The sequence below is a fragment of the Saccopteryx bilineata genome, chromosome 3 (assembly GCF_036850765.1).
Source record: "Saccopteryx bilineata isolate mSacBil1 chromosome 3, mSacBil1_pri_phased_curated, whole genome shotgun sequence".
Classification (NCBI taxonomy): Eukaryota; Metazoa; Chordata; class Mammalia; order Chiroptera; family Emballonuridae; genus Saccopteryx; species Saccopteryx bilineata.
In genome coordinates, this window is record NC_089492.1 from 250,915,456 (window position 1) to 250,932,183 (window position 16,728).

The 16,728-nt window shown below is 35.9% G+C and overlaps 1 protein-coding gene and 1 pseudogene across 1 annotated transcript in view; one reads left to right on the top strand and one right to left on the bottom strand.

Moving 5' to 3' along the window:
- LOC136328727 (proline-rich protein 3-like) overlaps window positions 1-8,806 on the bottom strand; it is a 29,114-nt pseudogene extending 20,308 nt beyond the window's left edge.
- The window catches only part of FAF1 (Fas associated factor 1), a 496,086-nt gene that overhangs the window by 62,206 nt on the left and 417,152 nt on the right, over window positions 1-16,728 (top strand). Inside the window, exon 2 of the mRNA XM_066269224.1 lies at window positions 10,175-10,243. Within this exon, the coding sequence (XP_066125321.1) occupies window positions 10,175-10,243 (69 nt within the window). The remainder of the gene's footprint in view (window positions 1-10,174; window positions 10,244-16,728) is intronic.

Genomic DNA, 16,728 nt, shown 5'->3' on the forward strand with positions numbered 1-16,728 from the left:
CAAAGTCTGTTCTCCTTAAGAACCAGGGACTATGGCTCTGGCCGGTTGGCTCAGTGGTAGAAGGTTGACCCGGTGTGTGGAAGTTCTGGGTTTGATTCCCAGTCAGGGCATCTGCTTCTCCACCCCTCCCTTCATCTGCCCCCCTCTCCCATCCTCTCCCCTCCTCTCCCGCAGCCATGGCTTTATTGACTCTAGCAATTGGCTCGAGCAGTTTGGCCTTGGGTGCTGAGAATAGCTCCATGACCTCGCCTTAGGACCTAAAAATGGTACCGGTTGCAACGTAGCAAGAGTCCCAGAGCAAGCCCTAGTGGGCTTGCCGGGTGAGTTCCGGTCCTGGCCCAAGTCTGTCTCTGCTTTCTCTCCTCTCACAAAAAAAAAAAAAAAGAGAACCAGGGACTAACGTTCAGCTGTTGCTGCTAATCCAAGAGGGGAAGGGGAAATGAAAAGAAGACAAACTTTCACAATGTTTTTTTTTTTTTTTTTTTTCTGGGGGTGGTGGTATTGAGGAAGCGTATTTTTGCTTACAGGTTCTGATATTTGCTGCTGTTGGGTTTTTGCTCTGGTCTCCCTGTAGTTTTTACCTCCACTTTCTTCTGTGCAATTTCTGCCCTTAGTTGTTCTTACCAGTTTTTATTTGTATAATTTAAGCCTTTGGATTATCCCTGTCTTTTCATTTAGATTAAAATGAGATTGCCTCTTTTAATGTTTAATTTGTCTTTTTTGTTTTTTTTATGGTGTTCAGGATACAAACTTCCACCCTAGACCCCTGGTAATCATTGATATGTTTCCTGTTGTTATAACATTACCTTTTTAGAATGTCATATAAATGGAATCATACAAGCCTTTGAGTTTGGCTTTCTCTTACTATAATACTTTTGAGATTTATCCACATCATTTTGGTATCAGTAATTTATTCATTTTTGTTCCAGAGTAGTTTTCTATTTTATGAATATACAGTTCCAGGACATTTGAGATGTCTTTTGTTTTTAGTGATTATAAACTAAGCCAGTGGTCAGCAAACTCCTCATTAGTTAGCAGAGCCAAATATCAACAGTACAACTATTGAAATTTCTTTTGAGAGACAAACTTTATAAACTATATAGGTAGATACATTGTTATCAACTTAATTAGGGTACTCCTAAGCTGGCCAAAGAGCCACATTCAAGGGGCCAAAGAACCGCATGTGGCTTGTGAGCTGCGGTTTGCTGACCACTGAACTAAGCTATCATAATTTTTTTTTTTTTTTTTTACAAAGACAGAGAGAGGGATAGACAGGGACAGACAGACAGGAAGGGAGAGATGAGAAGCATCAATCATTAGTTTTTCATTGTGCGTTGCAACACCTTAGTTGTTCATTGATTGCTTTCTCATATGTGTCTTGACCGCAGGCCTTCAGCAGATCGAGTAACCCCTTGCTGGAGCCAGTGACCTTGGGTCCAAGCTGGTGGGATTTTTGCTCAAACCAGATGAGCCCGTGCTCAAGCTGGCGACCTCGGGGTCTCGAACCTGGGTCCTCTGCATCCCAATCTGACGCTCTATCCACTGCGCCACCGCCTGGTCAGGCTATTATAAATTTTCATGTTAAGATAAGTTTTATTTCCTTCAGATAGGTACCTAGGAGTGGGATTGTTGTGTCACAACTTTCTAAGAAACTGCTAACATGTTTTCCAAAATGGCTACATCATTTTGCACCCTAATCCACAATGTATGTGATTTCCAGTTTTTCTGCATCCTTAACATTACTTGATATTGTCAGTGTTTTGAATTTTAGCCATTCTAATGTATGGAAGTGGTATCTTCCTGTGATTGTTTTGCATTTCTCTAATGAGTAATGATAATGAGTATTTTTTATTTTTTCATTTTCCTTTTTTTTTAAATCTTAGTGGGAGAAGGGGAGGCAGAGACAGACTTCTACATGCGCCCAAGCTGGGATCCACCTGGCAAGTCCACTAAGGGGTGATGCTCTGCCCATTTGTGACCGTTGGTTGCTTCATTGCAACTGGAGCCAGTTTCTAGCACCTGAGGCAGAGGCCATGGAGCCATTCTTAGTGCCTGGAGCCAACTCACTCCAATTTAGCCATGGGTGCAGGAGGAGTGAAATAGAGAGAGAGAGAGAGAGAGAGAGAGAGAGAGAGAGAGAAAGAGAAAGAGATAACTGAGGAGGAAGGGGAGAAGCAGATGGGCGCTTCTTCTGTGTGCCTTGACCAGGATTGGAACCTGGGACATCCATATGCTGGCTGATGCTCTACCAATAAATCAATGAGCCAGGGCCATTTTTCTTATTTTTTAATTTTTAAATTTTATTTAGAAAATTCATTTATTTTTGCTTTTACTTTCCTTGCCCTTAGGGTCAAATTCATAAATTGTTCTCTACGGCCAGGGTCCATGAGCTTAGTACCTATGTTTTCTTCTATGTAATTTATTGTTTTGGATCTTATATTTAGGTCTTTGATCCATTTTGAATTAATTTTTGTGCTGGAGGACAAACTGTAGTCAAATTTCAATCTTTTGCATGTGGCTTTCCAATTTTCCCATTTCTTTCTCTTTTTTTTTCTTACAGAGACAGAGTCAGAGAGAGGGATAGATATAGGGACAGACAGACAGGAATAGAGAGAGATGAGAAGCATCAATCATTAGTTTTTCGTTGCAACACCTTAGTTGTTCATTGATTGCTTTCTCATATGTGCCTTGACCAGGGGGCTACAGCAGACCAAGTAACCCCTTGCTCGAGCCAGCAACCTTGGGTCCAAGCTGGTGAGCTTTACTCAAACCAGATGAGCCCACACTCAAGCTGGCGACCTCAGGGTCTCGAACCTGGGTCCTCCACATCCCAGTCTGATGCTCCATCCACTGTGCCACCACCTGGTCAGGCACCAGCACCATTTCTTGAAGAAGCTTTCTTTTCTCCATTGTGTGTTTTTGGTTCCTTTGTCAAAGGTGATTTGTCCGCATATACATATGTGGTTTTATTTCTGGGCTCTCAGTTCTGTTCCATTGGTCTGTATGTCTTTTTCTGCCAGTAACATGCTGGTTTTTTTTTATTTTATTTTTTTATCGTGGCTCTAGTATAATTTGAAGTCAGGTAGTATGACACCTCTGGCTTCATTCTTTTTTCTCAGGATTGCTTTGACCTTCTGTGTTTTTTTATGGTTCCACATAAACTTGGTAATTTTTTTTTCTATTTCCTTAAAAAATGACATTGGGATTTTGATGGGGATTGCATTAAATTTGTATATTGCTTTGGGTAATATGGCCATTTTACTATGTTGATTCTTCCAATCCATGAACATGAATATTTTTCCATTTTATTGTGTTTTTTTCAATTTCTCTCACTAATGTTCTATAGTTTTTAATACATAGGTTCTTCCCAGACTTTTAAGTTTATTTCTAGATTTTTTTTATTGCAATTGTAAAAGGAATTGTTGGGTTTTTTTTAGTTTATTTTCCGAAGTTTTATGTTTGGCATATAGAAAAGCAATAGGCTTTTGTATATTGATTTTGTATCCTGTGACTTTACTGTATTGGTTTATTGTTTCTAATAGTTTTTTGGTGGAGTCTTTGTCGTTTTCTATATACAAGATCATGTCATCTTCATAAAGTGATGCCTTTACTTCTTCTTTCCAATACGGATGCCTTTTATTTTTTTCTCTTGCCTGATTGCTCTGGCTACAACTTTCAGAACTATGTTGACAAAGAGTGGAGAGAGTGGGAAGCCTTGTCTTGTTCCTGAATTTAGAGAGGAAAAGCCTTCATTTTTTTTTTTTTTTTTTTTTTTTTTACCATTTAATACGATATTAGCTGATAGTTTGTCATATATGGCCTTTGTTATGTTGAGATACTTTTCTTCTATAACCATTTTATTGAGTGTTTTAAACATAAAGGGATCTTTGTATCATATTGAATTCTTTTTCTGCATCTATTGATAGGATCATACGATTCTTTTTCTTTGTTTTGTTGAATTGTATAACGTTGATCGATTTCCATATGTTCAACCATCCTTGTACTCCTGGAATGAATCCTACCTGTTCGTGATGTATTCTTTTTTTGAAGTGTTGTTGTATTTGATTTGCTATTTGTTTAGGATTCTTATGTTTGTATTTATTAGAGATATTGATCTGTATAGTTTTATTTCTTTGTGTTTTTCTTGCCAGGTTTTGGTGTGAGGGTTATGTTGGCCTCATAAAATGTGTTGGGGAGTATTGTTTCTTCTTCTATTTTTTGGAAGACTTTTAGAAGAATAGGTACCAAACCTTTATGAATGTTTGGTAGAATTCACTAGTGCAGTCTTCTGGTACTGGACTTTTGTTTTTGGGGAGGTTTTTAATAATCATTTCTGTTTCCTCCCTGCTTATAGGTCTATTTAGGTTTTCTACTTTTTTGTGACTCAGTTTAGGAAGATTGTATAGTTCTAGGAATTTATCCATTTCCTTTAGGTTGTTGAATTTGGTGTCATATAATATTTCATAATGTTCTACTGTGATCCTTTATATATCTATGTCTGGTAATTTCTCCTCTTTCATTTTGGATTTTGTTTATATGAGTCCTTTCTCATTTTCCTTAGTGAGTCTAGCCAGTGGTTTGTCAATTTTGTTGATCTTTTCAAAGAACCAGCTCTTTGTTATATTAATTTTTTATAGTTTTTTTATTCTCTATTTCATTTAGTTCTGCTCTTTTACTACTGTATTTCCCCATATATAAGACACACCCTTTCCCAAAAAATTTGGGGTCTAAAAACTGGTTGTGTCTTATACAGTGGTTGTAGATTGTTTTACGTGCATTTCCCACTTTTTTGCACTTGTTTTTGTGCTTATTGTTGAAGATAGTGATTTGTCTTCAGACATAGGTGAGGACAAGCTAATGGATGGGAGTTTTGACAGTGATGAGGAGTTGTATGAATTTTATGATAAAACATAAGTTAAGTAATTTTATGTAATACATTTCTTTTTCAAATTTTGGGCCCCCAAATTAAGGTGCCTCTTATACATAGGCGCATCTTATACCTAGGGAAATATGGTATTTCCTTTCTTCTGCTGACTTTGGTTTGCCTTTGTTCTTCTTTTTCTAGTTTCCTAAGATGTGATGTTAGGTTGTTTATTTGGGATCTCTCTTGTTTTTTGATATAAGCCTGTTGTGATATAAACTTCCCTCTTATTACTGCTTTCATTGCATCCCAGAAATTTTGATATGTTGTGTTGTCATTTTCATTTGTCTGTATATATCTTTTGATATCTGCTTTTACTTCTTCTTTGATCTAGTGATTATTTAGAACTATGTTGTTGTTATAATTTCAATCCTTCTGAATTTGATGTTAGTTTTGTAGCCCAACATATGGTCTATCCTTGAGAATGTTCCATGCACACTGGAGAAAAATGTGTAATCTGACATTTTGAGATGAAATGTCGTATAAATGTCTTACTATGTCCATTTAGTCCAGAGTGTCGTTTAAGGCTGATATTTCTTTATTGATATTCTGTTCGGATGATCTATTTAAAGCTGTCAATGGTGTGTTGAAATCTCCAAGTATGATTGTTTTTTCTGCTTCTATTTTTAGATTGTTAATAGATGTCATATATTTTGATGCGCCCTGGTTTTGTTTATATACGTTAAGGAGTGTTATGTCTTCTTGCTACAATGTCCCCTGTGTCATTATGAAATGTCCATTTTTGTCTCTGGTTACCTTTGTTGTCTTGAAGTCAGCATTGTCAGGTATGAGTATGGCCACACCTGCTCTTCTTTGGATATTATTTGCTTGGAGAATAGTTTTCCAACCTTTCACTTTGAATCTACTTTTGTCCTTGCAGCTTAAATGTGTCTCTTGAAGGTAGTTTATTGTTGTCTTTTGCTTTTTGATTCAATCTGCTACTCTCTTCCTCTTTATTGGTGAGTTCAGTCGATTTACATTTATGGTACTTATTGACACTTGAGGATCTCCTATAGACATTCATTTATTTTATGTTTTGTTTTCTGGTAGCTCTGTGTCTTGTTTGGTTCTTTTCTTTTTTATTTTTGTCAGTTGATTTTGTTTGGTGGTGTTTCATACTTCTTTTCTCTGTTTCTTCTTTTTTTAAGCTGGTTGTTTCAGTAGTGGCTTTTTAGTGGGTGGTCACCATTAGGTTATTAAGTGAAAAATGTTTATATGTACAAGACATCTTTGTCTTGACTGCTTCTGCACTCCATCCTTTTTTGCTACTGCAGATATTTATCCTCTCCCCTTTTATATTATGTTGTCACAGATTATCCTTGTTTTTATTCTGACCTTGTTGGAACTTTTACTTATAGTTTTGATTTGTCTTTGTATCTGGTAGAATAATCCCCTTGAGTATTTTCTGCAGTGAGGGTTTTCTGGTGATGAATCCCCTTAGCTTCTGTATGTATGTGAAAGTTCTTATTTCTCCTACATATTTGAAAGATAACTTTTATAAATAAGTATTTTTGGCTGGTAAGTTTCTGTCTTTCAGTACTTTGAATGTGTGAATCCACTCTCTTCTGGCTTGTAGAGTGTCTGCTGAGAAGTCTGAGGATAACGTAATGGGCTTTCCTTTATATGTTATGTTCTTCTTTTCCGTAGATGCCTTGAGGATTCTTTGTCATTGATTTTGACAATTGTAGTTCAGTATGTCTTGGAGTAGGTCTGTTTGGGTTGAGGTAACTCAGTGTTCTGTTTACTTCTTGAGTTCGAGGCTCTAACTTTTCATAGGCTTGGGAAATTCTCATCAATTATTTGTTCGAAAAGGCTCCCCATTCTCTTCTCCCTCTTCTTCTGATATACCCATTATTATTATTTTTTTCCACAGAGACAGAGAGTCAGAGAGAGGGATAGATAGGGACAGACAGACAGGAACGGAGAGAGATGAGAAGCATCAATCATCAGTTTTTTCATTGTGGCACTTTAATTGTTCATTGATTGCTTTCTCATATGTGCCTTGACCATGGGCCTTCAGCAGACTGAGTAATCCCTTGCTCGAGCCAGTGACCTTGGGTCCAAGCTGGTGAGCTTTTGCTCAAATCAGATGAGCCCACGCTCAAGCTGGCGACCTCGGGGTCTCGAACCTGGGTCTTCCACATCCCAGTTCGGTGGTCCATCCACTGCCCCACTACCCAATCAGGCTGATATACCCATTATTCTTATATTGCTCTTTCTGATGGAGTCATATAATTCTTTTAAAGTTCTCTCATCTCTCAGTTCTTTTAATTTGTGAGTTTCTCTCCACTTCTCTCTGTAGCATCTCTAGTTGCCTGTCTTCGATGTCACTGATTCTTTCCTCTATTTGGCTTGTGCTTTTAGCTAAACTTGCTACCTCAGTCTTCAGTTTATGTATTGAGTCCTTCATCTCTTTTTAATGTTTCAATCTCCTTGGTGAGGTATTTGTTTTGTTGGTTAATTTTTTTCTGAGCTCATTAAGTTGCCTGTTGGTGTCTTCTTGCATCTCATTGAGTATTTTCAGAACTTTAATTTTGAATTCTCTATCATTTAACTCCAAGGTTTTCATGTGGTTGAACCGCACTAAATGTGGTTCAAATTCAGAGAATTTCTTTTTGAAGTATGTCTCAGTCTTGTGTAGCCATGGTATTTGATTTTTTTTCCTTGATGGCATTTGAGAGTGGTATTGTTAAGAACCTGAACAAAAATACAACTAAAAAAGATAAAAAATCAAAATGAAAAAAAAAACCCCACAATAAAAATAGAAAAATTAAAAAATATGACAGGAAGAAAAACCACAGAGCAAAGATCTAAAGCAAACAAAAAATAAAAGTAAAAAACAGAACACCCACAAAAAATGAAAATTATAAAAATTAAAGAAAAGGAAATCCCAAAATGAAAGAATAAGAAGAAAAAATGAAAAATAAAGTTTGGTTTATTTTTTATTTTTTTTAATTTTTCTGAAGTTGGAAATGGGGAGGCAGTCAGACAGACTCCCGCATGCGCCCAACCGGGATCCACCTGGCATGCCCGCCAGGGGGCGATGCTCTGCCCATCTGGGGCGTCACTCTGCTGCAACCAGAGCCATTCTAGTGCCTGAGGCTGGTTGGGCAGCCTCAGCGCCCGGGCCAACCCCACTCCAATGAAGCCTTGGCTGTGGAAGGGGAAGAGAGAGACAGGAAGGAGAGGGGGAGGGGCAGAGAAGCAGATGGGCGCCTCTACTGTGTGCCCTGGCCAGAAATCGAACCAGGGACTCCCACATACCAGGCCGACGCTCTACCACTGAGCCAACCAGCCAGAGCCTAAAGTTTGTTTTTGAGAGGTTTTTTCCAATAGGTGTCATTTTATTAAAACTTTTAGCTCTGTGAATTTCTTGAGCTATCCACTGTGACGTTGTTGTCACAATGATGTAGGTGGGGTTGTAGTCACATTGGTGGGTGGGGTGTGTTGTGGGGCCTTTTTGGCTTTGGCCTTATGGCTTTTGCTTTCTGGCTTCAGCTTTCTGGCTTTATGGGTCTAGCTATGAGTCTAGGCTTCTGGGGCGCTCCTTCCCACGTTTCAGTAGACCTGGGGACTGGACGTGGAGCACCTCTGTTCTTCAGGGGAGATAGTGGCTCTGGAGAGCTTGCTGTGGGGTTTGTCTTTGCCACTTTCTGTACTGCAAGGTGAGCAAGGTAGAATGTAGGAGGCTGGGGACAGCACTTTAGCTTTCTCTGTCTCTGCTGAGTACGAGAATACTCGCTTTGACCCCACGCTAGGGCTGCTTTGGTTTATCTGCCCCTCTGTCTCACTGCTCTTCCTGGCAGAAGGAGACCAATCACTATGATTTTCCCTCTCCATATCCCCAGACAAAATCCAGAGAGTTTGAGCTTTCCTCCTCTCCATAGTCCAGCAGAGAAAAAAAGGATTCCAGTCACTCCAGGTTTGTCTCCTCTCCTCTTCAAAGCCCACTGCGATTGCGTTTAATCTTCCGCTCCCCCTTTCACCCAGTCCCACCTTTAGTTCGTTTGGTGCATGGATATTTCAGGCAGGCCTGTGAGCCCACCTGGGGTTCCTTCACTGCATTATAGTTGTTCAATTTGTTGAAATTTCAAGGGGGAGTTTAGCAGTATCTCTCAATGCTGCCATTACTCTGACATCATCCAAAAATTTCTTTTGTCAGACATTTTCTCCTAGATCCTGCTGCTTTTTTAAAATTACCTAAGAAGCAACACTGATGTGTGAGCATTTTTTTCATGTGCTTTATTCTCATCTGTATGTCTTCTTTGGCAAAGTTATCTTAAGATCTTTTGCTGTTTATTTAAATTGAAATTTGAGAATTTTTTTCATGCTGGTTATTAGTCCTCTGTTAGACATGTTTTGCAGATATTTTCTCCTTCTCTGTGTTTTTTTATCGTCTTACCAGTGTCTTTCAAAGAGCAATTTTTAATTTTAATCAAGTTTATTTTGTCAATTTTTTGGATTGTTCTTTTGCTGTTGTATCTAAAGTTTACAAAATTTTCTCCTATCTTTTCTTCTCGAACAGCACAATAAATAGTATAAAAGTCAAGTAATTTAAAATTTGAGAACCCACATTGGAAAACAAAAAAATTAAATATTGTTTTATTTAAACTTGTATATTCAAGATGATCATTTCAATGTATCATATATTATATAGAAAAATTATTACTAGATACTTTATATCTTTATTTTTGTACAATGTTCTACCCTGGTATGTATTTAAGCCAACTCATTTCAGCACAGTTGATACACATTTTATGGTCTCACTAGCCCCATGTGTCTAGTGGCTATCATGTTAGCATCAATTGAGAAGTTTTATGTTTACTTTAGGTCTGTTATTTATTTTGAGTTAATTTTTATATAAGGTGCAAGGTATATGGATGTGGATTATTTGTACAAGGTGTAAGAGGTCAGATTTTTTTACATATGGTAGTCTGTCAGAAACTTTTTGCTAAAAATTTCTCTGGGCAGTTAGAGATCTAGAGATCATTCTGGACTCCAAAACACAACATTTAAACATATTTTCTTATACTGCTTTCTTTTATTGCACTGTAAATGTAAATTTACTCTTTAATTAGCAGTTTTTAAACTGTATGTGTAAAGTGCTCAGAAGTGCTAGGCATTAAGTATTTTGGCTTTATTAGCATACCTTATTCAGACTTAAGTTATTCATTATGTTATTTGCCTTTTTAAGATTAATTAACGTTCCATTCTCAAAATTATATATAAAATTCTTGTTTACTTTGTTTCCAGGCATGTACTGGCATTGAAAACATTGATGAAGCTATTACATTGCTTGAACAAAATAATTGGGACTTAGTGGTAAGTACTTTTTTATTTTTCCAACTTTATTGAGCTATAATTGATATAATGTCATGTAAGTTTAAGGTGTATAATGTGATGATTTGATACACAGATGTGTTGTGAAATAATTATAATAAAGTTAACACATTCATCACCTCACATGATTAGGTTTTTGTGTGGTGAGAACTTTTTTTTTTCTTTCCTTTTCCAAATGAGAGGAGGGGAGATAGAGGGACAGATTTCTGCATGTGCCTGACTGGGATCCACCCAGCAACCCCCATAGGGGGCTGATTGTCTGCCCATCTGGGGCCATGCTTGCAAGCGAGCTATTTTTAGTGCCTGAGGCAGAGGCTCCACAGAGTTGTCTTCAGCACCTGGGGCTGATGTGCTCCAGCTAACTGAGCCATGACTGCTGGAGGGGAAGAGAGAGAAGAGAAAGGGGAAGGGGAAGGGTGGAGAAGAAGATGGTTGCTTCTTCTGTATGCCCTGACTGGGACTTGAACCTGGGAAATACACACACCAGGCCAACGCTCTACACTGAGCCAATCGGCCACGGCATTGAGAACTTTTAAGATTTACTCTTACCAACTTTCAGGTATAAAATATTGTTAACTATAGCTACCATGTTTTACAGTATATCCTCAGAACTTACAACTGCAAGTTTATACTCTTTAACTATCTTCACTCATTCCCCCCCAATCCCTTGGCAACCACCAGTCTACTCTGTTTCTAAGTTTGGTTTTCTTTTTGTAGTCTACATTATAAGTGAGATCATATAATATTTGTCTTTCTGACTTATTTCAAGTACTTTTTTGTTTATCTGACCACTAATCAAGTTTTATGAATTCTTGAATGTCTTCATATTCTTATAGTTGATTCAGCATACTATAGCTCATCTATAACTTTAATTTGAATGAATAAAATTCAAATGTTATATCATTAATATAAAGTTCATATTTAGTTTAGTATTAAATTACTAAATTATGAATTCTTATGTAACTTAAATAATTTATAAACTTCTCTTACCTTACTGGCTATTTAGGTTCTTCTCCCTATAGTATTGTGGTGGAGATACTTGGAAGAGGAGAATAGTCAGACTTGTCTCAATAAGTGTATTTAATGTTTCCTTCTCACTTCCTGGGGCTTTCACTGATGATTACTCCTTCCCACAATTGTTAAAGAAGTGGCATTCTGCTGTGGTTTTCCTTATGAGCTTCAGGCAGTCTATTATAAAAGTGGTTTTGGTTTAGTTTTTTTTGGGGGGGGTGCTGGGGGAGGTGGCAGGCACTCAAAAGGCAAGGCCCAGTATAGCACTATACAGTCGCAAAATTATAATTCATTTACAATTGCAAAACAAACTAAAAAGTGTAAGACAATTAAGGAGCACTATTGATTGTATTGGGATGGCACAGATGTCTCGTATTGCCTTTGAAATCCTAAAGTCTAAAATTGTAATTTAGAAGTGTTAAGTTTTAAAAATCAAAACTTGAGGTGTATACTCATAGCTGAGATTAGATTTATAGGTATTTTCAAGTCTTTATATAGACTTATATAATCAACTATTGGTTATCTGTGTGTTTTGGGTAGATTTACTACTATTAATTTTTTTACTCAAAATATTTATTTTCAGCTTGTAAAACTAATAATGCTCATTGTAATGAAATGAGAAGATAGAGAAATTTACAAAGAAGAAAGCAATCACTTTTAATCCCATCACTTAGAAGTAGTGATTGTTTAACATTTTTGGGTGTATTATTCCAGGGTGTTTTAATTAGGTGACTAAAAATTTTTTTTTCATCATAAATGAGATTGTTCTGTTTTCTGATCTTCATTTTTCAGGGTAAATGTGACTGTTCATCATTTTAAAAAATGTTTGTTTAATGTTTGCATGTTATTATCATGGTGTGGTTGTATCATATTAATTTTACCAATCAGTAGACATTTTGAATTTAGCAATACTTTGCTATCATATACATTACTGTAGAAAACATTTATGTACATACATCTTTACATACTGAACCTATTATTTTCCTAGATGATCTTGAATAAATTCAATTTAGAATTGAATTTCTGGCTGCTCTACTTTAAATTTCTATCAGCTATATACGTTTTGAGATTGCCTAGTTCATTAAAGCAGTGTTTCCTTATTATTATTTTTTTAATATTCTGGCACTTGTCAAAATTTACAAATATTTGTATAGCCTGCCTCCAGTATGCTTCTACCACTGTGCTGTAGTCTTAAGAAAGCCTGGTGTAGGAGAAAGGGCCAGCAACTTATTTGTAATGTGTCCATGGGTTTCTTGTCTTGAAGCTTCTTTTGCAATAAAGGGCATTGCTTTATTTAGTTTGTATATTTTTTGTATGATATTTTTTGGAGAGGCTGATGTAAAATTACTGGTTTGGTTAAAAATGCTACTGAGCCACATTTGCATGGTATGGATGAGAGGGATATGGGATGAAGTAAAGGTCGGCTGTGCACTGGTAGTAATATGAACTACACATCTTTGATGAGAGAATTACCATTTATGGGAGATGGATGTAAGTTCTTTCCTTATCTGCTTTATGTTCATTAGGTTTGAAGTGTAAACCATTTGTTGGTTCTGGATATTTTCTCAGTCCAGTCTGTCTATTTGCAGGTATTTCACAGATAGTGTTAAATAATTGAAGGGTACAAGTGCTCTCCAACTACTTCTGAGTTAATTGATTTTGGAAAATGTTATAATAGCACTTGGATTAAAACTAGTGGTGCTATATTTTTGCTGAATTGTAATCTTATACTGTATTGGACCCAAGCAAAAGCATCAGGCTATCTTTTACAACGTGTTAAAACTTAGGCTTTCTTTTGAAATATATGTCCTAGCTGGCTTTTCTCTATAAGTAATCCACTTTTATCCACAGTAAAGATTTGCTGTACCATGTAACTATCTTGCTCTATAAATTTTCTCATTTCTCTTGTTTTTATACCATACTTAACATTATGTTTTTTAAGAAATGAAACTTAAAATATTTTAAATAACCCATTACTAGTTCAAACTTCATTATAATCATGGAACTTATTGTATGGTGTTTTCTGTAGTTTGCCTGTGTGTTGTATTTTGTGTTTCTACATTGTGATGACCATTTCTCTGTATTATGGGCCTTGTGGAACAGTTCATGTAATTTGAGTTTTTAACCTAAGACATGTCTGTATTTTAAGTATCCTGTACATGTTAGTTACATCTCTTCTCCAGTGTTTTTGTACAGAAGTGTAGAGGAAAGTGAGTTAGGCACCACAATTTGAAATTGTAATGAATTTATAAACTTTAATAGCAAAAAACTCATTCTCTCAGTACTGAGTACTTATAGTGTAATTTATTCTAGATACAATGGGGCATAAAGAAATGTAACTGTCTGACTTTGAGAAATGTACTGAAAAATAAATAAAACATGTAGTACAATCAGAAATGGGAACAACTTCCTGAAAAAATAATTGCAAATATTTTTAGCTATTTTATGGATATAGACACACAAATAAAAAAGTATTCTATATTGAAAATATGGTTTCAGGAATTTTAGTCATTACTTTATCTGATTATGCACGTTATTTTCATTATATAATTATACACAAAGCAGTACTTCCAAACCCTATGTTTCAAGCACCCCACAATTAGACTCTACTTATTTTGAGGCAGCTGCAAGTTGGCTTATGTGTTTGCTAAAATTTTGAAGACAAAATAACATAAACTTGAATACTATTGGAAGGCATCTTGGGCTATTGTTTTACTTGACAGGAAGCCTGCAGTGCCCTACTGCCTCTGTCTGCTTCAGATTTCCATGTTGTCCTGAAGTTGCAGTTGATTCCTTCCTTGCAGATGAGTATTTTCAATTTATTTCCTAAAAGGTAAATATCTAAGGAAGAATCGTTAGTAATGAATTAGAGTTTTGGCCAAAGGACTGCCTTCATACATGGAGCATGCTGCATGATTCCTATAGTCATCTGGGGTCCAGATTGACCCACTGCTTATTTTCTGTTTTTAGTATAGAAGGATTTGGGTCAGTGGAGAGTAGAAGTCTATATGGTTTGTGTTAATTTTGAATATTCAAAATGTGAGACAGCTAACTATAGTGGTAAACCCATTGCATTAATCTTGAATCAGGAGCCTTGGCTTTTTTCAAATCTGTCATTATTTTATTGAGTATAGCCTAAATTACTTCTCTCTGAACTTCATATAAAATAAGGAGTTTGGACCAGATTATACTCCAGATCCCTTGATACATGAAATATATATATGAAGAATCTGTTTATGTCCTAATTTCTGTTAAGATTTTACAAAAAACAGTCAATTATGATAGTAGTATAAACAAACATTTTAATAGAACTTTATAAGTTTGAAACACTTGTACATGTATCATTTTATTTAACTCTTTTAACATCTTTATAATAATATAGATAATAGCAGAACAAGATGCTATGCTAGTTGTTTCACAGAATGTCTGTTTATATGAAATTCTTTCAATTAATTAAAATTTCCAATAAACTCTAGAGGGTCCAAGGAAAGATATCTGACATATACTTGGAAACCCAATGCTAAGAGAAATAAAGTAAAAGTAAACGTTAACCTAGCCATACTACATTTTAAGTACTCTGTGCTCACAGGAAATAACTTTTGAACTTTGTACTCAAATTCTGTTCTAGAGTGGTGCCTCTGCTGACATAGCTATTTTGTTGAAGAAAAACTCTATTCAGAAGACTTGTGTTTATCTTTGACTACGTGTTCCAACTTAAGGCAAAAATGAAACAAATCAGCCTACTTTTTGGATCTTTACTGAATTTTTAGTCTTCAAAGATACTATTGTATTAATAGAAGCTTATAATAAAGTCATAAACACTGAAGAGTCAAACCCAAGGAAAATTATCATGCATATATAATCTGTCTCATTTAAAGATTTATTTAGGTTTTTTAAGACATTTCCATTCCACTGATTTTCACTTATGAAGAAATGCATCTTAATGATTATCCTAAAATTCCTTAGAACATTTTCTTCCACTACCCTACTCAGGATGTGGCTATAGAGTTCCTCGAATGTGCACTGTTTTTCTACTTTATACAGTGTTATGAACACCTGCAGTTTTATGAATGAACTAGTTTAACCAGTGACATAATGAGTCTCTGTCATCCTCATAAAGCAGCCAAGCATTGAGCGCTGCCCTTCATCAATGGCTGTTAGACACTGGCTTATGTTTGCACGGATCCTTACTATGACAAAAGAGAAGTTACTGTGGAAGAAATATCTCATCATATCAATTTCTCCTCCTTTGATATAACCTTCTTTGTATTCCTTGTTTTTAAGGGATTGTAAGCCCTTTATTCTACAAAATTTCTCAATTTGTAATTTGACCAGCATCCCACCTCTACTGTATCTCCTTTTATTTAGAGTCTACTTTGTGCTAGTATCATGTCGAGTGACTTACCTATATTATTTCATTTATTCTTTACATCAGCCCCCAAAAGTGGATAGGTAGGCATTATTTTTATTTTATAGATGAGAAAGAGGTTGATTGATGTTAAGTAAACTGTGCATGCTCACACTGCTGATAAGAGGTGAAACTGATTTGGAACTCATCTGTCCATAAAATTTTTCATAGCTTTAAAACAATGGTTTAGGTTATTAGATTTTCTGTATTTAGTGTGTTATTCTCTGAACGTCTGTATTTTTCTTTAAATTTTATTTTAAAGTTTACATTCAATATTATATTAGTTTTAGGTGTACAGCATAGTAGTCAGACAGTCATACACTTTACGAAGTGATGCCCCTGATGTATCAAGTGCCCATCTGGCACTATACATAGTTATTACAGTATTATTGACTGTAGTCCCTATGCTGTACTTTATATTTATATCCCTCTTACTGCTTTGTTACTACCAATTTGTACTTTTTTATCCTTTCACCGTTTTCATCTAGTACCCCGGCCCCCCTCCCCTCGCAGCCATCAGTCTGTTCTCTGAACTTTTATATATTTTTTTCTATCACTCACAACTAATTTTACATTGTTAAGTGAAAGAGTTTTTGCTATAGTTACAGAGTAATACTTTAAGTATGCATATGTTTTGTTGTTAAATATACTCTAATATTCTAGAGTAAAGGAATTGTGCTTTGGCTCATGGTAGTTGCTTAATAATGCTTATTTGACTAATTGGTTTTATTACTATTTTAAATATTTTTTATCTCTATCATTTGGATATTTGAAAAGTCTTTGCTGTTAAGACTTTTTACTGTTATTGCTATTACTGTTCCTTATCTGGCAAACATAAGGTTTAAGAAAACAGGGTAACCCAGATACCCAAGGAATAGGATTGGGCTGATTTCTTTAAAATTAAATTGTCTCTACCTATTACAGCTTTTGGAGAAATATATATATATGTATGTATTTTTTTTTTTTTGGTATTTTTCTGAAGTTGGAAACAGGAAGGCAGTCAGACAGACTCCTGCATGTGCCTGACCAGGATCCACCTGGCATGCCC